Below are 24,371 nucleotides of genomic sequence, written 5' to 3'. Positions count from 1 at the left end.
CTGATTCCTGGTAAAGTGTCACACCGCCTTTTTAGGAGGCTTCTACAAGTCAGATTATTTAGCCTCTGAGAATTGAGGAGGGGAGGCCACCTGTGAGAAGGCCAGGATCTGACCTGAGGGGAGGGCATCTGACTCTGGGGATGCAGCACTTCAAGCTTCTGTTTAACTATCTAGCCTTTGTCTTGCCGTCCTTCACTTAGTAGGAACTTAAGAATGTCACAGGTCCTCACTCGGACTCTACTCTCAGTGCTGAATCCGTTTGTTCCACTCAGCTCGCTGTACTCTGCTGCAATCTGGAATTCCCTATCAGAGACCAACTGGAAGGCCTTTTAAAAATGCCAGGAAGCCTAAGGGTCCTTGCCCCTGCACCGCTGTGGGGCAAGCCTCTTAAAATCATGTGAAGAAAAGTCTTGATTTTAGGAGGAGTATTTTCTCAATGTAGAAAATTAATATTTAGTTTACAGTAATAATAGGTCCAGACGGCACTCCTTCCACCCAAGGAAGTGACTCTGGTTCTCTCTCCACCTCTCTCTGTATGGTGCTCAGCCTGCTAGGGCCGGGACGAAAGCATCCATCTGGAGCTCGGCCCCAAACCCACACTTGTCCCTTAAGGACGTGTGTTCAAGAGTGTGTATGTGAGTGAGGGTGTGTGGTGTGTGTGCCGTGTGGTGTTCAAGTGTCTCCCCAACAATGTAGAAGTCTGGCAGAACGCGTTTACCTCTTATATTGGTATCTGGCTCCATAGAACAATGCTTCATTGCTTTGAAATAAAAACAAATATATAACGTTGAAACCAGAAATGGCTTCACAAAGAAACTGTGTAAGAATCTGCACACGGGATCCTTTCAGTTCTCTGTCCCTCTCACTAGGCTGGAGGGAGGAGGGAAAACTGGGCCCCAGGGCTGGAAGCCGGAAGAGAGCATCTGCTCGGGGAAGGGGAGGGAGGCTCTAGCCCTGGCAGTTGGAGGACGCTTCTTCCCTTGTCTCCCCACTCTGGGTCCTCAGATGCCAGCCTCGGTTGATCTGGCTGGGAAAACAACGTCAGGTGAAAATTCTATTTTTCTCTTCTTCCAAAGTAGATCCTTGAGGCATCAGCCTCTCCACTGTACTGGCCATTGTGGGTGGCTCAACTGGACACTTCTTTCCATAAAACAGGAAAAGACACACGGGGAGTCAAGACATGCCCCTTTGTGGCCCCATTTCTCTTCCAGTCTCTCTGTGCTGCCACTTTCCCAGACCAGAGCCACGTCTTTAACAAACAGAACCGGCTGGGGCTCCATCAGCAGTTTTCTGACTAACCCAGGGCGGAAAGGGTCCTTTTAAAACACATTGCTCTTTTCTTGGCCTCTTTGCTAAACTCTTTCTAACTCTTAGACAGTGACATTTCAATTTTTCCAGATCTCTGGAGATGGAGATGCCATCATGCTCCTTAGCAACACTTAAGAATACAGTCTGACAAGGCTAACAGCCCTGACTCCCAGGGCTCTTCTCTGTGCCCAATCCAAGTTCTTGTTACATTTCTTGGCCTTCAGGAGTGATGTGCATGTATCAGCTGGCCTCTGTAAAACAACCATCATCCTTTTGATGACCAGATTCATCATTTTCAGGGTGCTCTGGTTTTTCAGAAAGATATTACTCTGGCATTGAAAGGCATGCTTCTCTGTGGTTGCTGAATGATCAGAAGTTCTGCAGAGAGGATGGCTGTCAGAAAGTGTGGGCAGCTCCACTCCAGACAGGCCCCTGAAATTTGGAAGCAGGGCCACTGAGGGGGATAAAAGACAGAGTCTTTTGTCCTTGGACTTTCTAGTCAGCGGGACAGCTGTCAGACTTAGAAGATGAGGGAGGGACCATACCTAACAGCTTCTGAAGCAAAGCAGAGAAAAATTCAGGAATCGAGCCAAATCTAGGAAAGAAGCCTCCTCTTTTGACCTCAAGACCAAAAAGAACCTTCTAGGAACAGGCAGAAAGGAGACAGCTGGGAATCTTTCTGCTTACTGTAGCCATGCATATGAATAGTGATTAAAAGACCAAGGTGTGGAGATAAAAGAGGCTGGGCCTGGCAGAGGACAAATGAAACCCCAGAACTTCAACTCCTTCCGGTCCTTTTGGTCCTCAGACGCTGGTTGTTTTTCTCCTGCCACTCAAGGGTTTTCAGAAGATTTGCTGACTATGCTTTAGAAGGTCATGGGGAAAGTTCTATTTTTGGGGGAGAGTAAACATCACTCCGTCCACTGTGGATGAGGTTCATCCGTTTCCTGATTAATTGTTATCAGTCTGTCGTGATGACAGGTATCACATGTTAATCCTATACTAGTCGGTCATGAGCTCAGGCTCAGAAAGACCCATTGCCCTAGACAGGGGACTCCCGCCTGAAACTCCTTTCCTTCACAGCAGCGTAGGGCAAGGTGCCCTTGTCATTTCTGACACGCTTCTTGGAGGGTGCGAGGAGGCGGCCTAGCTGATCTTCCTGAGAGTTGGCTGTAAAGGACAAGGGAGCCTGTGGGTGATAGTGGTGAAGGGTAAGGGGACTATGCTTAGGCAGGGTCCTGGGCCTAGGTGGCCTGAGCCCACTCTGAGCCCATGCCACTTGCCAGTGAGATTTGGTGATGCAGGTGAAAAGTCCAAAAGGAAAACAGAAGGTGGCATGAAGAGGTTGCGTGTGTGTGAGTGTGTGTGTGTGAGTGTGTGGTCAATTAAGATTCCAAATTTCTACCTAGGGGCCACATGTGCAGCAAGAACCAGACATTGATCCAAAAGGGCTCCCCTCTCCAGCATAACGAACATCTCAGCAGCACAGAGGCAGACATTTGGGGAAAGTGGACAAAGAATGACACCTAAACTGAATTTCTGGAAGACCTTGATGGCACTGAAAAGGACCCGAGAAAGTTCGGATAAGCTGGGCTTGGAGAAACAGGAAAAAACTCTCCTGTCTCTAGACTGCAATTAACCTGTGGGTGTCGGGCACATTTCTCTACTTTTTCATGAATCGGTCCAGGAAAATAAAACTCATCTTCACTGAGGAATGGACTTTCCTTGATTATAATTTCTAGGTTGATCATGTAAGGGCCAAGAAGGGCTGAGAGAACACTGGGACTGGAAGAGTTTCATTGGGTAAATTCTAGATGAATGGTTGGGTTCTGTTTTCCCCAGATCAGTCCCTTTCAACCATCATTGTTGAAATCTCCCTAAAGGAAACGGCACCAATAGGGCGATGTTCTACGTAGATGCAAGCAGGCCTAAGAGACGCACCCACAGTCACTGGTCCCACTGTCACCGTGACTCTTGATGTTCCTCACTGCCCTGGCCCCCTGCACAGAGACCACACACACTACGGCAGGTCTGGAGGAGATCCTGGACCAGAGTGAGGAGAAGATGGAGAAGTGAGCAAGACAGACTTGCCTTTTGGATAGACAAGGACTTTACCCAGTTGCCTTTCTCTGGTCCCTGCTGTCAGCGTCTGGGTATAGCAGCTGCCAGAGTGAAGACTCCCTTCCCCTCCCACCAGCCCGACTCTAATCCCACCCCTCAGTCCCTGCGAGCTCTCCCAAGGAAACCGCCAGGCCAGGTGTGCACTGCGGGAGTGAAGGCAGAAGTCAGTCGTGCCTCCGCCCCCAAATGCCTCATGGCCCCTCACGGTGATTTCTAGAGAAATCCCAAATCAGAGAACTAGAGCAAATAGTGGATAAAGTGAAGACTGGAATAAGATACGTCCTGGCCTCTCAAAGCAAGATGCAGTACAAATATACCTATCATATAGTTTTAGAAAAGTTGAGGGAAATGGAAGTGAACACAAGATATGCAAAACAGAAGTGTCCAAACCTGTTTGTGGGTGGGAGAGCCAGGATCTACACTGGTGATCCCTCTGCGCATTGTGCAAAGCAAAAGAAAAATCCTTCCCTTTCCCCCAGCCACATATAGAAAAGCACTTAAGAGTTCAACGGTATAGCTTGTCACACTCGAAATACAAAATGGTTTACTTACATGCAGCAAAATATACAAGAAGTGAATTCAAAAACAAACTTAATTCAATTCATTATATTCGCTTGGCACAACTGCAATTCAGTTTTAAAAAAATATTTGTAAAATACTGAAACTGACCTGAATTCAAGTATAACGGTTTCTTCAACAGAAACATTATCAATGCAACAAAACATTACACGGAATATGTCGAAGCAAAATGTCTTCTTGAGTTTTCCCTTAAATTTCTGTGTGGTTTTTTAAAATACAGTTTTAATGCCAACACAACTCACAACTGTATTTTTAAAATGAATATTATTGCATTGTTTTTGCATATCTTGTGGGACAGAAAATGCAAAGAGTTACTGATTCCCGTTTCAGAAGCAGAGACAGTGGTTTGTTTTTGCTTTCGAATGGCCCCAGATTCAGATCTCCCCACAGTCAAATCGGAAGGGGGAGCTGGACTCACGCTCACGCGTGGGTGCACGTACACACATATGACACACAGACGACCCACCACACACACACACGGAACACACACACACACACAGACTCTCTCGTACATGCTTCCCCTTGCTGGCACCCACTAACACACCCAGCATTAAGAAGAACCCAACTCAATCACCCATATGTGCAAGACCATATCAAGTGCATTGCTGATTATCTTTAAATTATAAAATCAAACCCCCCAAAATTTTTGTTACTATCTACGGAAATTATAACAAATTATTGGGCATACACAATGGCTGCTAAAACTCTCCTACAGCGGTTCCACTGAACCCTCCGTAGAAAAGGATCCCACAACCGTTTAAATAATACAATAAAACCAAACCCGATTTACATTTGCAAAAGTGAAAACAGCAAGGTGGGTGGCTACAAAACTTTGTAAACGCTCTTCTTCCTCCCCTCCCCCTGGGAAAACAAAATAATAATTAAAAAAACAACCAAAACCCAAAAACTGCAACATGCTGTCAAGAAAAATGTCAAACCACGAAACGAAAGAGCGCTCAGCAGGAGCTCCGCCCGCCCGCGGCGCCCCGCCCTCCGGCCCGCCTCCCCGGCTCCCCGGCTCCCCGGCTCCCGCGCCTCTCGCTGCTTCCTCCTCCCTCTCTGGGTTGGGGCTGGGTCCTCGCCGAAGTCACGCCCGCTTCCTTCTGCAAATCCGCAGGGCCCTGGCTCTATGGAGACAGTGAGGCTCATACAGAATATGTGCAAAATGATTTTTTTTACAAGCAAAGTTGAAAGACACCCGTTTGACATAGGGTCCTTTTGGTGAGGGCTACCGCAGGAAGCTGAGGTTCTCTTTCATGCCCGGAGGCGACAGTTGGCTCCTCGTGCAGGGCCTGAAATATCACGGGAGGGCAGGCGTCTCCTCTCTTGCTCTCCCTCCCTGATTCTTCCACCTTCTCCTCCTCACCACTCTGCCTCTGTGGACACACACTGGGGTTGCTGCTTTTCTTCCCCCCTGAAAAGCCGACTCTCGGTACCACTCAACTCTGCGTCTTGTCCCAACGAAATGAATGAAGACGCTGTTCCGGTTAACTCCAGGTCACGAGAACAGTGAGGCACTTCTGAAACGAACCCATTAGGAACATTGAAACAAATAAAAAACCCAGCATCTCCCCAGCCCCGGCTCCTACAGGCTGCCGCCGCAGGCTCTGCTGTCCTGGGGCTCCCCCTCGCTCTTCCCACGCTCCAGGGCTGGCGCGCAGGTCTCGTTCTCCTCGCCCCCTGCTCGGTCCTGCCCTGGGTCCCTGCAGTTAACGAAAGGGAAGAGGGTGCCGTTGGCGCTCTGCTGGGTGCCCCCGCTGAGGATATTGTCGGCAGCGTTCTCCATCTCCTCTATCGTCATGTCGCAGGCGTCAGCCAGCTCCTGGGTTGTGACCTCGATAAACTTGGGATCTTGAGCAAACTGCCCCAGTCCTTCTGAAATCAAGACCTGAAGGGGGGCACGAAGAAGAACCAAAGAGGAACATTATTCCTGGAGCTCTACTCTGCCCTTCAGGGCCAGAGCAAGGGGCTTCGGGCTGGTGACTTCAGGAAGTTTGTGTGCGCGCGGGCGTGCGTGTGTGTGTGTGTGTGTGTGTGTGTGTGTGTGTCGGGAGGGGTGCCCAGAGCACAAGAGTGGAGATGGGGCACCTCCCGAAGGAATTAGGGGTGTGTGGGTCAGAGGAGAGACGTTTGGGCTGGGGTACTGTAAGACTGTTATCAAATACACGACAAGCTGGCTCACAGAGGGGCCGGGGGGCTGCGGGGCTGCCGCCTGGGCAGAACCCAGCCTGCCCTATCTTCTCTCTTCCCCGGCACCCCTAGATGCTCCCATAGCATTCTTTCCAAGAAAGCTTCCTTCTCCTGTGGTGAAGCTGTTAACCGGTGCCCACTGCCCGCCACCTGCCTTCCTGGGCGTGAGGATCCTGGAGTGCAAGGCACCAGGCATGAGCCTGCCTCTGCGGCTGCTTGGCAGGCCAGCAGGTGATCCCGAACCTCTCCCTCCTTCCCAGGGGGAAGAGGGGTCAGCTACTGAGCCAAGGGGCTGGGAAGCAACAGAGTGAAGAATGGGAGACTTTTCTCCCAGTTGTGTTGTCCTGCTCCCCCACCTCACTACTCTGGATCTCCTTATCCTGCTTAATCTGTCTTCACGGCTCCCACCCCTTCCTGATGGGTTACATGATGTTTGTCTACCGTGTGTCTCTCCTCGTCACAATGAGAGCGCACGAGAGCAGAGAGGCTGCTCCTTGGCCTTAGCCTGCACCCAGAGCAGTGTCCACAATGGAGCTTTGTGACCTGAGGAAGGGACAACAGGGCCTGGCAAAGCATCACAGGCTTTTAGAGTTGGAAGGGACCTTAGAAGTCATCTGGTCTAACTCCCCACCTCACACGACAGTCTGATGACTGGACGGGTCTCGTCTCTGCTAGCTAGCATGTGTCCAGTGTGGGGGCTCACTCCTTTATAGGAAAGCCCGCCTCATGTGGAAGCCTCTGTCACAGGGAAGGTGACATCTCCCCTGCCCGGCAGGTTGATCTAGTCACTCTGGTCCAGTACTCAAGACCTGGCCATGAAGCCCTCCCAGGGTTGAGATGTCTATCATGGCCTCTTAAATCATCTCTTCTCCAGGGTTTCTTCCCTAATTCCCTCGAACTGTTCTCATAGGAAATGGCTTCTAGGGACCTTGCCAACCTGACTGTCCTTCTCTGGGCTTGTTCCAATTTGTCAAAGATCTGCTAAAATGTGGTGCCAGGATTGCACTAGAGGCTCTGACCAGGGCAGAGTATGGTGGGACTGACAGCACGCCTGTTCTAGACCAGTGGTTCTCAACCCTGGCTGTGCATTAGAATGACCAAAGGGCTTTCAAAAATATCCATTTAATTGGTCCTAGGTTGCTGCAGCTCCCTAGGTTATTCCAATGAGCCCCAGGCTCCCGGAGCACAGACACTGACTCTCCACAGGCTCGAATGCAGCCCAAGCTCACACTTGCACTGGAACAGTCGCAGCAGACCTGGGGCTTGTACACGGGAGCCCCACAGCCCTCCGGGCCTCGCTGGCCTGTAGCAGGGACATGTTGCTCAGTAGTTTCTCTTTCCCTCTGCGTCAGGCCCAACAGAAGCCAAGAGCGGTCTTGTGTGGTCATAATTTCCCGCAGGCCACACCCTCCTTCTGCAGGCCCCGAGAGTGAGGGCCTTTCTGCCCAAGAGACCGACATCCAATCTACTCGGGAAAGAATTGGGTCCTCCCGTCTCAGCTGTCCATGCAAAGTCCCCGTGCTGCCCGCGGCCTTTCCTTGCCCTGTCCGCCGTGCAGCTCTGACTCACCGCTTCCACCAGACTGCTGGCACTGCCGTGGAGCTGCCTGCCCGGGGCCCCGGCCCGGCTGGGCACTGTGAGGGACACAGGCCGGGCTCTCCGGAGGGCGCTGCTGCCCCCACCACAGGCCGTGGGCTCCCCAGACCAGGAGCCGCAGTGGATGGACGGGAAGCTGCTGTTGAGTTTCTCGCTGGACTCGGCCCCCTCCAGCCGCAGGGTGGGGATGGGCCTCGGGGGCCAGCCTTGGCTGCTGGGCGTGGCCCAGGGCTGGGGACAGGTGGTGGGGGCACGGCTTCTCTGGAGGAGGGGGCTCAGGCCCGCCACTGCCAATGCCTGCAGACACACAAGCACGAGTCACTAGGAGTGCTCAGGCCAGAGAGGCAGGCCTCTGCCTCCTGGCAGCTGTTGTTTCCAGCTGGGTCCCCCTGCCTGGAACTCACCCCGCCATATTTTCACCTGCCAGACTCCTACCCTGAGTTTCATCTATCCTAAAATATATTTTGTGATCATCTCAGTCTGAAGTGATCTCTTTCTACTCTAAAGTCAGAAAGCTGAGAATCAGGAGTGGCACTGAGATCACCGGCTCTTCAGTGCTGGCCCACCACCTGTGAGCTGTGGCTTCTCTCACTTTTGGTTTCTCATTAGTAGAGGAGAGAGAATGGCGCCTGCATCACCTGGAAAAGCAGAGCAGCAGGCCCGTGTCCCTCCGCCTGGGGCTGAGTGAGGCTCAAGGGAAAGAAGGCCTGTCAGGAAGGACGCTGAGTGCCACAGAGCTTGACAAAACAGGGCTGACTGTCTAAGTTTTACAGTCAATTGGGCCGTTAATAACGTCCCACTAATCTCCAGCTCAGCTTGTCTCAGCTATTGTTCCAACCTTACACTGTGTTGTGAGGAAGCTATCTGTCCCCCACTGTGCTTGAGGGTCCTGAGGGCAGGTCACGGCCTCATCCTAGATGCCACAGTGACCTGCTCTGATGTGATGCATCCTGGGAGAACCACACTGTGTGGTGGGAAAGCCCAGCCCAAGGGGCAGAGTGAAGGGGGCGTCATGGCTGCGGTTGGAGGGTCTGGAAAGGCATAAAGGGGAGACTGCAAACAGACAGGAGTCCTTGCCTTTCAGCATGATGAGAACAGATGGGTGAGATCAGCTTCTGGAGATCTTTTAGAATAGCACACACAGTGTCCCCTCAGCCTGCCAGCCGCCCCTGCTCACTGCTCTTGATGGTCCCCAGCCCGGGTCCCTGGAGATCTGAGGGAAGTGTAAGGCTGTGCTCAATTCCAGAAAGCCCAGAGGAAATCATATGTATGTAGGCAGTGCCACACAGGCTCAGCAAAACAGTGTATTCCTCTGAGCTGAAATAATACCAACTTAGCCGAGCCACACTGGCCATCTTATGCAGATTATAAGCTTTGATTGGCAGGGGAATGCCTTTGGGTATAAAAAAATCATTTAAAGCGCAGGCCCAGTGTACGGAGAATACAATTAAAGAGATAAACTCTAGTTTAGACCTTAATCTGCCTGGAGGTAAGAGATTGACCTTAGATAACTGAGGTTTCCATGAGTTGTGAGATCCTAAGAGTCCATTTGATACTGGCGTCTCGGATTTCACTAGCTCAGCTGGAGTCAGCCGTGCCAAGAGACATTCCAACTATGGGCTCTCCCTGGATGTCATTCTCTGCTCCTGACCCTGTTGCTGGCAGAGTCTTTGACCATTTCTATATTTCAGGGTATAGATTTTTGTGCAGCTAAATCTCCAGGTGTCTTGCAACTCTAGGTACGACCACACCTGCCTGAGTGCCCTGTAGTATAAGCCAGCGTCTGGGGAGGCAGCATCTGCGCCCCTGTGAGAAGGAAGCTCAGGTGGGATCCCACAGCCGCTGATCCTTCGGGACCTGTGAGGAGCTCCTGCTCACCAGTATTTCCTAGGTGTCTACCGTCCTCCTCCCCGCACCCTGCTCCCCCCCGGGAAGTGACAGCCCTTCTCAAGGTTCTCACCTGTATAGGAAAAGCCCCCTCGCCTGGGGGTGGCTAGGACCAGGGTAGGGATGTGGCAGGGTCTGCGACAGGAAGACTGACTGGTATCTTGGGGATTTGCCCATAATCATGGGGTTGTCTAGCCTGCTAGTGGAGGGCAGTGGCCTGACCAAGAGTTTGGGCTACCTGATGGTGAACCAGATGCAAGGGCAGGACTGTCTTCTGAGAGACGTCTCCCCCTTGACTCTTCTGTCGCTTCAGACATTCCAAGTGGAAGGAGGCCCTACGACCTGCAAAGCCAGTCAAAGAACCGGGCTCAGCACAGGAAGGGTGGGTGCAGGTCTGTGACGGTCGTACCCAGGGAGGGGGCAAGGGGCAGTGTTAGTGGCCCCGGACACACCTCCTCTTTCCCCTCCGCCTTTCTCCGAGACATATCATGTAGTATATGTCCAAGTCCCATCCCACGACCCCTGCCCTTGGAATTCTGTTCCGTTGTTTTGGAAATCAGCCCAGCCCACCGCCCAGCTGTAGGAACTTCTCAGCCCTCCCTGAGTGCCTGACCATCGATCTCAGAGAGAGCGCTGGCCGGCCACATCTGGAGAGCAGGCTGAGTGTTTACCTAGGGAGGCGGAGCGGAGGAAACCTCTCTTTGGAGATTGCCGGATGTCCCTCTTGTCCTCCTCGGGGGGTGTCAGCTGTCGATGCTCATCATCCTGATAAGAGAGCCTGGAACAGAGAACTCTTGGGGCTTGTTCCTAGAGGCTGAGAATTGCCACCCCAGAGGGACAGCTGCCAGCCCAGAAGGCAGTTTGCTTTTCTCCTTGGTGAAGGGAGCCCCCACTTTGTGCTTTCCCAAAGGTTTGGGGAGGGGCAGCAGGCAGCTGCCGCCCCAGGGAGCTGGGCCCGCTCTCTGGCGTGCAGTGTCTCACACAGCCTGTCTCCCGCGAGCCCTGCATTTCTGATCTGAGGCCATGGAGCCTCTCTTGGATTGAGGTCGTTGAGAACGTTGGAAAAAATTCTAGGCCCACAAAGTTCTTTCCGGGAATGGCCTGGGCTCCTCTGTTTACATATGCTGATGCTGTTTATCACAACTACTCGCAAGTTTAGCCCAAACATTCCCCCCCCACCCCCCCGCAGCTAATTTCTCCCTGCCTGTGCCCCTCTTCATCAAGAGCATGTAAGCAGCTGCCTACAACAAACACTCGGTCCTCCAGGTAGTGAACAGCAGAGCTGGACGGATCTCAGGGCAATCTGGTCAATGGCTTCTATCACTTTTTTTTTTTTGAGGAAGATTGGCCTTGAGCTAACATCAGCTGCCAATCCTCCTCTTTTTACTGAGGAAGATTGGCCCTGAGCTACCATCCGTGCCCGTCTTCCCCTATTTTATATGTGGGACGCCTGCCACAGTGTGTTTTGATAAGCAGTGCGTAGGTCTGTGCCTGGGATCCGAACCAGCGAACCCTGGACTGCTAAAGTCGAGTGTGCGAACTTAACTGCTGTGCCACCGGCTGGCCCCTTTAGGCCTTTTTGATGGGGACTCACAAGAAAAAGTATATTACATAGTTCCAGGACGCACAGACATACCCATTGGATAAACTCCATGAACCACGCCTACCTTTATTGCATGCATTGTACTCTGATAGCCTCTGTTCTACTTTAGTCTGCTCTACTTCATTAAAAAATGTCGGTTGCAATCCAATAAGTTGGTTCTACAGTCCTAGTGGGAGCAGCCCGCAGCCCAAGAAGCCAGGCTGCATTCTAACCCTTCATGTTACAGATGAGGCAATGACTGCCCCTGGTGTGAGTCCACACACTTCCAGCGGAGACGGCGCTGCCTTCTCTGCCCCCGGCATACTGCCTTCAAGCATTTGTAGATGTCATAAAAGCTTTTGAACGAAAACCGCCAAGACTTTCCTCTCATTTTCAACTTGGTAAGCCCTCCCTATTATATTTTCTTCTTATCCAAAGCAGTTAAGAAACCCTTCTCTTAAAAAATTCCAGCCCTGACAAAATCTCAGCAGTTTGCCCACAGCGCCCTCTGCTGGGGGGCTTCGTGGTAAGTGGTCCCATAAACCTTTGTTCACTTGCCAACACATGCAGGTGTGTACCGGGTCTCACCATAAAATATCTCTATGGTGGTTGGCTGTAGTCAAAAAGTTTAAGAAAGAATGTTTAGAAATTTTCCTGAAAGCACTGTATCGTGAGGAAGGCGATGTGTGTGTGTGGGTCGGGGGCTTCATCTCCATAATGAGGTGACATGCTCTGATGTGTGGCCTCGTCCCTCCCCGAGTCAGGCCCAGAGGAGGCCTCCAGGGACGTGCCCCCTCCAGGGGCGGAGGCAGCAGGCTCACCTCTCCGTGGAGATGAGGCTCGGCTCGCTGCCGCGCTGGGGGTCTTCGCTCATCTTCACGTCATAGGTCTCCTCGTGAGAGACCTCCTCCTGACACACCATGGCTATCTGGCTCTCCCGGGAGGGGCACCTAAAGTGTCCAAGACGGAGAAAAATAATCAGAAACTGCCAGCCCTCCTCCCCTGCCCTCAGCAAGAAAGGCAGCACACGCACGCACACACAACTGCTGTGGCTTCTTCCTCCGCAATGCTGATGCAGCCACAGAACCACACAAGCATTAGGATTAGGGTTAGGATTCTACGTGAGAGAAGGACCTCCGGGTTAGGATCCAAGGAGATCGGAGCTCTGACCCCAATTCAGTTACCCTCTGGCTTAGGTCACCTAGCCCCCATGTCTCAGTATCTTCACCAACAGAATCAGAGTGACACATGCCCTGCCTGCCTCAGAGCTTGCTGTGAGTAACAAACAAAGGAAAAGATGAGACAATGCTTTGAAAGGTGGGAAGGGTCAGCTTTTAAAGAAGGGTCCTGGGCTGAATATATAGGGCAGGGTGGGCCAGTGAGAGGGCTGTCCCTTCTCTCTACTATAGACAGATAGGCCTTTGGCATTTGTGGGGCAGAGCTGAGAAGTTACTGGTGTCATATCCTGACATGCCTTGGAGTTTGAGATCAGCTCCCTGGAATGAAGGCACAGAAAATCCTCACATAGAGGGTTTATTCTTCCCAGCAGAGGGGCATGAACCTGAGCCCCTGCTGAGCCCGAGCCCCTGCTGAGCCCGAGCCCCTGCTGAGCCCGAGCCCCTGCTGAGCCTGAGTCCCTCCTAAGCCTGAGTCCCTGCTGAGTCTGAGTCCCTCCTAAGCCTGAGTCCCTCCTGAGCCCGAGTCCCTCCTGAGCCTGAGTCCCTGCTGAGTCTGAGCCCCTGCTGAGCCTGAGACCCTCTCACACCAGGATGTGCCTTGGATTATATTGCTTTCCCTCCAGGCCAGGGTCTTCTGCTCATTTGGTCATGTCTTCTTTAGCTCTGGTCTAGATGTTCTCCCTTTTCCTGTTTGCACCTAGCTTGGTGCCTCCCTCAATATTTCTTCCTATAGATCCTGAATGTTGGGGCCCACTTTATCCTCAGACCCAAGAGGGCATCAGAGAAATATCCCAGTTTATCCTTTCAGAGCTGAGTGCTGAATCGGGCCCCAGCTTTGAGCCTGGCCTGTGAGCCCCTCTGGAAGGGCAAGGGTAATTCTCTGGGGAAGGCCCCACCAAATGGCTGCCCACCCCACAGTCGGAAGGACAGATGAGATGTCGAAGGTTCTGGAGGGAGTGGGAGGACAGGAGTGCGGAAGGAGCTTTGGCACATGGGATGAGCTGGAGATGGAGAATGGCGGCAGGCAGGCAACACCACTTCTTGGGGGCTGCTGTGTGCAAGATGTGCTGGCATGTCCCCAGCAAAGACAAAGCCACTGCTGGAGCCACGGCAGTTAGCCTTGAGCTATGACACAAAGGACAAGGCCCCAGAGCCAGAACTTTGGTTAAGTGGTTCCTCTTCACCAAGCTGAAGCCTGGTGCCCTGAGTGTGGTTTTCCACCAACTGTGAGGGAAGGGAGGGCGCCAGCGTTTGCTGAGCACTGACTATGAGCTAGGCATGGTGCTAGGTGCTTTGCGTGTGTCACATGTCATTGATAGATGTGTCTGTGGGGAGAGGAAGAAAATCCCCTGATGGCTTTCCCTATTTCCTCTCTAAAAATCACTCTCCCTTTATTTAACACAGAACAAAGTTTAATATGAAAATACTTTTTGAGGGAGGTATTAGTTGACACTGAGAAGCCACTGATGGACACAATAAACCTTCCTTAAGAAGAGGTTTTGCTAAGGCGAGCGGGGGAGAAAATGGTACTAGGACTGAGCCCCTGAAGGCTGCAAAAGGGGAGGAGGGCTGCGGAAAAGGGAGTGGGCCACCAAGACCACCAGCCTCCACATCCAGCGGGCCGGCCACTTAAACTCTGATATTCTCCTATGCAAAGCCAGCCTCTTTGATCAGCATACAAAACCAGGGCTGAGCACACTGCCTTGCGCATAGAGGGCAGCAATATATGTCGCCTGAGTTGAAGGACTCACCCAACACTGCTTTTGGGGGTTTAACCGGCCAGTCTTCCAGAGAGTAAGGTAGATGGATGGCCACTTTGACTTGCCTATCATCAGATACCATTAAATTCCCAGGTTGTGTGGGCTTACATGTGGCCACTTGATAATGGATGTTCTGAAGGGAACCAGGGCAGGGCTGCTGGCTCCTTGGATGAAAGCAGTTTCAGGACACTTGTCTGGGGATTTAGAAAGACATTTGTACTTCTTGATTATTTTCTGAGCTAGAGGGCAGGAAAGAAGATCTGCCCAAGAACCTGGCATGCTGGGGTCTGCCGTCCTGCTGTAGGTGGCTGTCCTGCTCTGGAAGAGCAGCCTCACTAAGGGTGGTATGGCAAGATGCGGAGGCGTGTCGTCTCCCATCCCACCTCGGGAACCCTGGAGCTGCTGACACAAACGGGGAGAAGACCCTCCAGGCCCAGGCCTGGAGCACGGGAGGAGGCACCTACCATCCCAACACATCACAGCAGTGCATCCTGGAGCACCAAGGAGCAGAGGATGGGGGAAAAGAGCGAGTCCGCAGGTGGGAGGTGCAGTCAAGACTACCAGGACTGATGCTACACTGGGGCAGAATGGGCAAGTGCTACAGCCAAGGGCCTCCTGCCACCAAAATGCCTCTCCATGGAGGGGTGAGAAGGGTCTAAGCAAGAGGCGGGGTCTCTATTCCCATCCCAGTTGGGCCGAAGGCCAGGCTTCGGCAGAGACTTGGGAAAGGCCAGGGAACTATTGTGTAGCTAGGATGCAAACATCACGGGGGCAGCAGCCAGGGCTCCTCTGCTCAAGGAGGCTGAGAGCAGAGGAGGCTCTGTCCAGAGGTGTGCGCCTCCGAACCCGGCGGCCAGTGGGGCCACTGGGCCTTCCCCTGAGCGCGGCTGCCACGTTTCATCAAGGGTAGGATTTGGGTGGCAGCGTTTGCCTAGCTGTCTCTCTGCAGTCTGGGGCAGCAACCTCACCCCAGCTTGAGGGCTGAGTGGCAGGCCTTGGGGCCAAGCTCTCCTCCCCCCGTTCCCCTCTGGGCTGGAGTTCGGGAGGCCCCCGTGCACCCTAGGTGCCCCACCCTCCTGCTTACCTCTTAGAGCTGAGCTTCCACGCTGCCTCCTGCACCCGGATGGCAGGAGACAGGGGGAGCCCATGGCCCTCCACGGTGCTGACCGCGCTGGGGTAGCCGGTGGGGCGGGGGAAGCGGCCCAGGGCAGTGTTGTTGGCATTGTTGATGTTGGCGTTGGAGCCAGTGGACGAGTAGCTGCTGGGGGTGAAAGTGGAGTCCACCAGTTTCTCGTGGGATGGCGACTCAGTGTCGCCTTGGCTGTTACCCGCCTTGTTGATGTGCAGCGGGCGCTGGGTGGTGAAGGTCTGGGGGTAGGCGCTCCGGCCGTCGCTTTGGTAGTAGCTGACGTGGTTACCGAACAGGCCACCAGCCCTCTGCAGGCAAGATGGGAGGGGTGGGTGGAGGAGAAGGCCCCTCAGCCACCTCTCCCCAGACAGCCAGCTCAGAGAAGTGCGGGCACGGAAGGTGTCTGCCCTGCCGAGTGTGGCCACGCCAGGCAGCACATGGCCAGCCAGGAATTCTTCACCCACATGGCCTGGCAGCTCAAGAAGGAGGGACCCCGACACTCCCCTCTAAGACGGCTGGGGGAACGGTGGGGAGAGGACTCCTGTGGAGTCAGGCAGGGAGGCTGCTGCCTGGAAATTTCTAATGACCCCCCTGAAGACTGGGGTTGAGTCTCAAGGACAAGTCCAGGACGGCAATCCGTAACTGCAGCCAGCAGCTTGGCCTGGCAGCTCTGAGGCAGGCACTGTGAGGGCCAAGGGATGGGGAAAGAGACCACAAGTTTCTAACCAGATTTTTAAAAATGGAAATCCACTGGCTCACTGAGCTAGAAATTGTGTTGGCCAAATGGTTTTGAAAATAAGGAAGAATTTACTACATCAATCATTTTATGGCTTCCTTTCTCCAGGAGATTCTTGGAGATTTCAAATCAGGAACGAATGTTTTTTCTCAGCATTCTTTCCTTGTCCTGGGCAAGTGGGCAAGTAGCTATTTGTAAGGGTTGGTCTAATCCTTGACATCAGAAGGTCGCTAGGCTTTGCTGACAGGTTTCTGGGGTCTCATTGGGGTGGTGTTAACGTGGTGATGCATCCCCGAGGCCATTCAGTGATGAACATTTCATAGTGATGAGAATGAGGATGGTGATGAGAAGACAGCCACAGGCGGGACGGGCTCATCTTACCTCACCGTGTTCGACAGCCCGGGGACCGGGCATGGGGGCTGGGAGGGACAGGGCCTTGGTGCAAGTATGGTTGGTAGCTTCTCCCTTGCTATAGAAGGATTTTTAGCCAAATACCTTCAGGGTACCACAAATGAGTGAAGAGAGCTGGACATAAGAGTTCTGTTTTTCCTGCACGGTCCTGTTTAGTTTTCCTATTGCAGCTCCTGGTCAGCTTCCGTGTCCAGGAGCAGAGACAGAGGCCGGAGGGGACTTTAGCGACCTGAGAACACACGCTCTATCCCCAAAGGACAATCGACTCTTGGTTTCAGCCTTGTGCTGCCATATGAGGACCCAAGCACAATATTGCCAGATCATCTGATTTTTTTTTAAGAGAAGCCAGAAGTCTAGATTTTTATTTGAAGGTGCCAGATTTTCAAATGTTGGCAAACAAAACAGGTCTGCAGATTGGACGTGGCCCAGGGGCCACCACTTTGCAACTTCTAATGTAGCAGTTTCTCTTAGGAAACGTTTCCCTTAGGAAAGCGGCTCCTCCCCTCCTTCCCTGAGAGCCAGCGAAGCTCTGGGAGCTGCCATATCTGGGAGCCCTGGCCTCAGGTGGAGTCAGGCTTGGAAAAGACAGTGGGATAGGAAACAGCCGAGCGGGATGAGCTTGGAATCTGCCATAGAGCTCAGGGCTGTCTCCCTGGATCTTCTGGCAGACACCAGCTCACCCTCTGGCCTCACACTGAACTTTACAAAGGGACATGAGTGCGACTGTGCATCTACCCACCCTGAAGATGTCGTCCTCGGAGGCCGCACACACGGCCTCCTTCATGGCCTTGTCCAGCTCCTCCTCGGCTGTCAGATCTCCAGAGATGGCCCGTCGGATCTCGGGCCCGATGTCGTGCAGGGTACGCAGGCCAGCCTGGAACCCAGAGGGACATATGAGGGCCCTGGCGCTCCTCCCCCCAGTCACCTGCCCCTCTGCTCCTCCGCATGGTAGGCGAGCCTCCCAGGCTATGTCTGCGTGTGCTAACCAGGGGACGTGCTTTGAGACCTCTCGTGTCTGCCCCAGAGTGGAAGAATCCATTCATGCACCCAGGAAGGATGAAGGCACATGAGCAGGCTGTCATGGACACTTGGACAGAGTTCCAGAGAGTTGGGGGGCGCCGGGGGGGCCACGTGCAGCAGGCAGGATTGTGGAAGGCAGTGTGTGGGGAGCATGGCAGGCGGGAAAGGAACGTGTCACCCCCCTCAGCATCCACCTTGGAGCTCTCTGAAGGGACCTGGCCTCCAGGCTGCAGGTGAGAGCCTGGGCCCTGGCCCGAGGTGGAAGGTGAGGAGGCTTCCCCGGGGTGGGGCCCTGGCCCCTGGCCTCTCACCTGCAGGGACAGGGCGTTCCTCTGGGAGGGCTTGCCCACAAGGCCCTGCTCTTTGCGCTTCTTGAACTTGCGGAAGTACTCTTGGATCAGGAAAGTAGCGTAAAACTTGCCAACCGTGACCTCGTCATCTGAGACATGCGAAGAGAGGACAGGGAACTCAGCTCGCTTCTGTAATCTTTTCAGCATCCAAACTTTCTTAAATTTTTTAAATTTAATTTTTTTGAGGAGATAGTACATTCACATAGTTCAAAGAGATAAGATATACAGTGAAAAATCTCTCTCCCACTGCCCGATCTGCCTAGATACCACCTCCTAATACATAATCTTTTTATTAGTTTCTTGAGTATTTTTCCAGAGATTCTTCACACAAATGCTTTAAGCAAATAAGCAAATATATTCTTATCCCTTCTTCATTTTAACAGAAAAGTGGCGTATTGTCAAAATTATTTCCCTCCTTGCTTTTTTTTCACTGAACTGAAATTTCTAACTAGTGCTTATTTGATGCCAAAGCTTCAGATGCCCATCACACATTGACCAGTCCCCTAAACGCAAACAGTTCTGCTGAAAGGCTGATGGGAGGGGTTCATGGAAGGAGTGCCTTCCCCCTGTCTAAGTTTGGGTTTTTCTTTCAACCAGACAGATTGGGTTATCTTACCATGTGGCTTGGCTGAGTCCTTCCAGGGCTGGGCACCCAAGTTACACATGACATACTCAGACTCTGTCTTGGGAATGAACCAGGTGGTGGAGAAGCCAGGGAGTCTCTGAGGGGAAATTTCATGCCCTACCAGTAGCCTCTTTGCTCCATCTCCCTGTTCTTTGTGAAGGGCAGGGCAATAGGCCTGGGAGACAGCCGGCTGGGTTAGATCTAGGGCCAGTGATGGTTTGCCTGCTCCTAGTTGTCCCCTAAGAATGGCCAGCTCCACAGCAGTGATGGTCTTCCACCTGGCGAGAGCCTCATTCCCATGTGGGAGGGAAAGGTCTGAGCCCCCTATCTGGGGCAGTCAGGGAAGAAGAGCTGCGGGGGAAGGGCCAGGAGTCCCGGCGTCCCTCAGACCTGGGCGTGAACCCTGAATCTGCTGTGTCCTCTCCACGCAGCCTTGGGCCAGCTATTTAGCTTCTAAGAGCAAATTCCTTGAGCGAACTTCATAGAGATGTTGTAAGGATTAAATAAACTAATGCCTGTAAAACATCAGGTGGTGCTCGGCTGTCCAGGCGACCCTTCACTCAGCCCCTGTCCTGCCCGCCCTGGCGAAGTGCTTCTCCACAGGGGTGGAGTCACCCTTTAAGGAGTGTTTTGGGAGTGCATGGGGCTTTTTCAGTTGTCACAGTCACTGGGGGTGCTAGTGGCATTAACTGGTTCTAGATGTGTCCTTAAAGCAGAGAAGTGTTTTGCACAGCAGATAATAGCTTTGTTGCATGGCACCAAGCATTATGCTAGACGTCCATGTCAGGGAACAACTTGATTATAATTATTTGAGCTAAGAACCTAACTTCACTTTACATCCGAACACAAACATTTTTTGTATGGTTTTACCATAACCGGAATTTACCAGGAATACAACTGCTGTGTAAATCGACGGAGGACTGTACTTTGCTTTGTTTCAACTTGACCAAGAGGGGTTCACATTTTGGAAAACCGTATCCCTGATGGCAATGCCCCTTGTGTATCTGAGTCACCCACTGTATCTCAGTTGCCTGCAGCATTCTGCATTTATTCTAAGGAAGTGCATGCACCGAACTGTATGTGTGTGTACACTGCACGCACACATGTGTATAAATATACTTAGCCTTTACTTCCAAATGACAAATACAAAATGTCAACAATATTCAATATTACCTTACTTCCTTTAAATACAAACTTATTCATCTTAAGTGGGTGCATGCATTTCATCAGTTAATTATAACATCTGGCATAGTCGTGCCTCAACATTTATATATATTCAAAAACATTTGATTTTAATATATTTTATATCAGAGTGGAAGCATTTTCTTAATATTTTGGAAATTATATGTGTAGGGAGGGTCTATTTATAATTTTCATTCAGGATAGTAGTAGGGGCGTTAGAAACTACTTGTTATAAAAAGGGGCTCTGGACTTGATAGGGACAAGAAACACCGCCCTGGAAAGAACAAAAAGAATTTCCACCAAGAGGGGATCTCAGGGCCCCATTATTCCTGGAGCAATCAGCTCACTGGTTTATGGGGAAACCCAGACTTTGCAGAGTTTCCTTGGAAGTTCTGCCAAGCCTCTAAGCATCAAGGGGGCTTGCCTGGCCCCATCTGTGAAACGCAAGAGTGGACCGGACTCCCAGCCCGAGAGCCTCTGTGAGTTTGGGAGGGCATCGCACCCTCGTCGCTTCTCACCCAGAGGGCCTCCGAGCCCACAGGCAGGGTGTGGGGAAGCCAGGTCTCCTGCACGGCTGGTGGACTCAAGGGTACAGGTCTCAGGGACGTGTCCACCCTTCTAATGGTGCCACAGCTGGAGGACTGGAGGAGAGGAGGAGCTGAGAAACCGTGTAGGGGGTGGGGCAAATGCGGAGGGATCTGAGAGCAGGCCGCGCTTACCACCTGCAGGGGGCACCACTTGGTCCAGCAGCTTCATGCTGGTCCGCTTCCAGATCTTCTTGATTATGGCCCGCAACTCCTCATTGGCTTGTTCCAGGTTCCCTGAGGGGAGGGAGATGCAAGGCTGAAATGATCGTAGCCCCTTGGAGGGTCCTCCTGTGGGGTGGGTCCCTCTGCATAAAGTGGGAAGCCACTGCTGGTGGCACTTTGCCCCAACCTGCCCGTTTCACTTTCTTTCTCCCCATTGTCCACCTTCATCCCTTTTCTCTTTATATTGCTCTCCCTTTTCCTTCCCCTGTCCAATGCCATTCCTCTCCCCTTCTTCCCTGCCTGCTGCCCAGGTGTCCCTTCACCCCACACACTGCTTTTCCTGGTGGGTGGCCCTTGGAGCTGACAAGACTGTGCTTGACAGCCACCCGCCAGGAGAGCACAGGGCTGCTCCAGTGGGTGGCATTTCTCACGGCCTCCGTGGGGGACTGGGGAAACGTGGGTGCTTGGAAGGAAGAGCAGTGTCCCGCTGCGAACTCATGCAGAGCATCCACACGCAGGGGGACCTCTGTCTCAAAGCCCTTTGCTGAGTCTCCTGTGGGGAGGAGGTGACAAAATCTCACAGTGGAAGCAGAAATCAGAAGATGCTGGGTTCTGTGGTTTTGGAGCTTCTCTGGGTCCACTTTCTCCACTGGTAAAACAGGCTTAATTAGATGCCCGTCTCATGCAGCCTCCAAGATACTGGCCTGATAGCTATGAAAAAGGAAAGCTGAGATGTGCAGCTGTGGGAGAGGGTGTGGTAGGCAGGATGCTGGATCCCTCCAAACCTTCTTCCCCCACCACCAATATACACACACCCTGCATGATCCCTGGGACTGTAGATAACGATGGTTTTTACTCCTGGATTAGGTCTTATCATATGGCACACATGATCTCGAGATGGGGCGATCATCTGGATGGGCCTGACCTAACCACATGAGTTCTTTGAAAGTAGAGAGTTCTCAGGCACAAGCTTCCAGTTACACAGTAAATAAGCCATGCAATGTAAGGCACAGCATGGTGACTATAGTTAATAATACTGTGTTTTATATTTGAAAGTTGCTAAGAGAGTACATCTTAAAAGTTCTCATCACAAGAAAAAAATTGTAACTGTGTGTGATGGATGTTAACTAGGCTTATTATGGTGATCATTTAATACTATATACAGATTATGTTGGACACCTGAAACTAATAGAATGTTATATTTCAATTATATCTCAATAAAAAAATAAAAAATAAAACAAAAGCCAAAACAAATAGGGGCTGGCCCAGTGGCGTAGTGGGTAAGTTCACGTGCTCCCCTGTGGCAGCCTGGGGTTCATGGGTTCAGATCCCAGGCATGGACCTACACACTGCTCATCAAGCCACACTGTGGCAGTGTCCTGCATGCAAAATGGAGGGAGATTGGCACAGATTAGCTCAGGGCCAATCTTGAAAGAAAAAAAAGGAAAGACGGAAGGAAGGAAGGAAGGAAGGAAGGAAGGAAAGAAGAAAGGAAGGAGGACAGAAAGACAAAAAAACAATGTGTGAAGAGGGTCAAAAGATAGAGAGTTCTCTCCATCTGTGAGTAGGGGGAGGAGTGGAGAGATGGTGCCACTGTCCTGGCAGAAGCACACAACATGTTGTGAACTGAACTGAAAGAGACAGCTCTAGGGGCTGAGTGGTCCCCAGCTGAGAGCTGGTCCTACCACTGCAGAAGATGAATTCTGCCAACAACCTGGATGAGGTGGGAAGGGGGTTCTTCCCCAGAGTCTTGGGAAGAAGAGCCATCCTGATCAATATCCTCATTTGGCCTTGTGAGACCCTGAGCAAAGAACCCAGCTAGGCCATGGCTGGACTCCTGACCTGTTTTTAGAACTGTGATCTAATAACCGGGCCTTGTTTTAAGCCAAAAAGTTTGTGGTAATTGATTACGCAGCAGTAGGAGACCAACAGTGAGGATGCTTACTGCTGTTACACAGGGGAGGCAGGACAGAACAGGGTCCAGTGCTCTGGCCTCAGACTGCCTGAGACGACATCCGCCCTGTGGCCACGTGGGAGAGGCTCCGGGAAGGAAGCCCAACAGGAGCATGCAGAGGTGGCAATGCAGAGAGAGTGACGGGCCCCTGACTCCCCTGTTCGAACACTGGATCCAAACAGGACGTGAAGCCAGAGGACAACTCCTGGGCGCTCCAGTTGTGGAGGCAATCAATTCCCTTCCTGGTTAAGGTGGTCAGTGGTTTCAGACACATGCAGCAGAAGAGTCCTAATTACTTTAATGCTCAGATACACTTATTGTCTGTAGTGGGTTGACGAGTGTCCCCCAGTCATGTCCCCAGAGCTTTTGCATGTGGCCTGAGTTGGACATAGGCTCTTTGGCGATTGATTAGTTATGATGAAGTCACACTGAATTAGGGCAGGCCATAAATCCAACATGACTGGTGTTCTTACAGGAAGAGGAGAGGACACACAGAGACACCTGGGGACGAAGTCAGTGTGAGATGGAGGCAGAGACCGGAGTGACACAGCTACATGGCCGTGAGTGCCGAGCATGGTTGGAGAGAGGCTGGAGCAGACCCTCCCTCAGAGCCTCCATAAGGACCCAGCCTGCCGACACCTCGACTCAGACCCCTGCCTCCTGAACTATGAGAGAGCACCTGCCTGCTGTTTCTAGTCCCCAAGCTCGTGATCATTTGTTAGGGCAGATCTAGGCAATGAATGCATCTTCCAAAAGGATCTTTCACAGGTTTTCGAGCTTGAATCTTCCCGCAATGATTGATGCAACTGTGGAACTCCACCAACAGTTGTGGCATATCATTCAAGTGTATTAAAACCTCTTCCTTCTCTATTTCAAAGGTTTCTCTGGCTTGAGACTGGACTTGGGACGAGAGGCCTGGTCCTCTGAGGTAGGCATAGTTTCTCTCCAATTCCTCCCACTCTCGAAAGTCTGAAGGATAAGGACTGACGTAAGACTTATCCTCACAGATGTAGATGCTTTCTCACGTTTCTTCCTAGTTGCTTCTGATACCGGCCCTGATATCAGTTCCCCCACATTAAACCCAGCATATATGGGGTTGAAACCCAAACACTCATTCCCAGCTTGCTCCCTGGCTTCCTGGCTCCAGAATCCACTATCCTCCTTGGAGACAGACACCACCAAGGACAACCACCTGGATTCCTTATCTCCTCCCCACAAAGAGATACAGGCTGGTGGGAAAGCTGCTGACCAGCAAGGTCACGGGCTCCCTCCTCTCTGCAAGTGTCTCAAGGCCAAAGACAGGCTGGTGGGAAAGCTCCAACCGGCAAGGCCATATGCTCCCCCTCTCCTACCTAAAACCCCAAATAAAAACCCCTCCTTTCAGCTTTTCGAGGAGTTTGGGATTTCAGTGTTAGCTGCCCTCTCTCCTTGCCCAGCACTGTGCAATAATAAAATTCCTACTTTCTTCCACTACACCTGGTGTCAGAGATTGGCTTGCTGTGCAACGGGTGAGCGAACTCACTTCAGGTTCCATCTCTCTTCTAAGAACCTGCCTTTGTCTCCCAGACTTCAGAGCCCCACAGGTTTGTGGGGGGCTTGTCTCTGATGCAGGTTTGCCTCGGAGTTGGCAACGCAGCTGTTTGGAAGATAGTCCGTTTTTAAACTTTTTATTTTTTTTGTGGCAAGAACATTTAACATGAGATCTACCCCCTTACCAGGAGTTGAAGTGTGCAATACAGTATTGTGAACTCTGGGACAAGGCAGCACAGCAGATAAACGTCTTTGAGTTGAAAGCTTTCTTTAATTCTTGACCGACTGCAGCTCTGGTGGGGCTGGCTGCTCCCCTCGTCTCCTCTGGCTCAGCTGTGGGTGTGGGACTCTGGGCTCAGCTCGGCTGGTGTTGCTCTCTTGAGCGGTCGGAGTTCTTTCCCTGGGACTCAGTTTGCTCTGACGGCGCATCTCCAACGGCACTGAGTCCTGGCTTCAGTGTGCCGGTGAAAGTTTATACCCTCAA

General features: G+C 52.1%; 1 protein-coding gene across 19 annotated transcripts in view; it reads right to left on the bottom strand.

Annotated features, from left to right (window-relative positions):
- Positions 1-3,943: 3,943 nt before the first annotated feature.
- CACNA1C (calcium voltage-gated channel subunit alpha1 C) overlaps positions 3,944-24,371 on the bottom strand; it is a 596,360-nt gene continuing 575,932 nt past the window's right edge. For all 19 annotated transcript variants that reach the window (XM_046654484.1, XM_046654423.1, XM_046654475.1 and 16 more), the window contains 9 exons: positions 20,374-20,475; positions 17,809-17,936; positions 17,217-17,351; positions 15,286-15,638; positions 12,085-12,213; positions 10,353-10,459; positions 9,920-10,023; positions 7,768-8,091; positions 3,944-5,896 (listed from right to left, as the gene is read on the bottom strand). In XM_046654484.1, the coding sequence (XP_046510440.1) occupies positions 5,594-5,896; positions 7,768-8,091; positions 9,920-10,023; positions 10,353-10,459; positions 12,085-12,213; positions 15,286-15,638; positions 17,217-17,351; positions 17,809-17,936; positions 20,374-20,475 (1,685 nt within the window). In that variant the 3' untranslated portion in view covers positions 3,944-5,593. The remainder of the gene's footprint in view (positions 5,897-7,767; positions 8,092-9,919; positions 10,024-10,352; positions 10,460-12,084; positions 12,214-15,285; positions 15,639-17,216; positions 17,352-17,808; positions 17,937-20,373; positions 20,476-24,371) is intronic.

Source organism: Equus quagga, chromosome 1 (assembly GCF_021613505.1).
Source record: "Equus quagga isolate Etosha38 chromosome 1, UCLA_HA_Equagga_1.0, whole genome shotgun sequence".
NCBI lineage: Eukaryota > Metazoa > Chordata > Mammalia > Perissodactyla > Equidae > Equus > Equus quagga.
The sequence above is the reverse complement of the archived record's forward strand: the minus strand, read 5'-3'. Positions and strand labels throughout refer to the sequence as shown.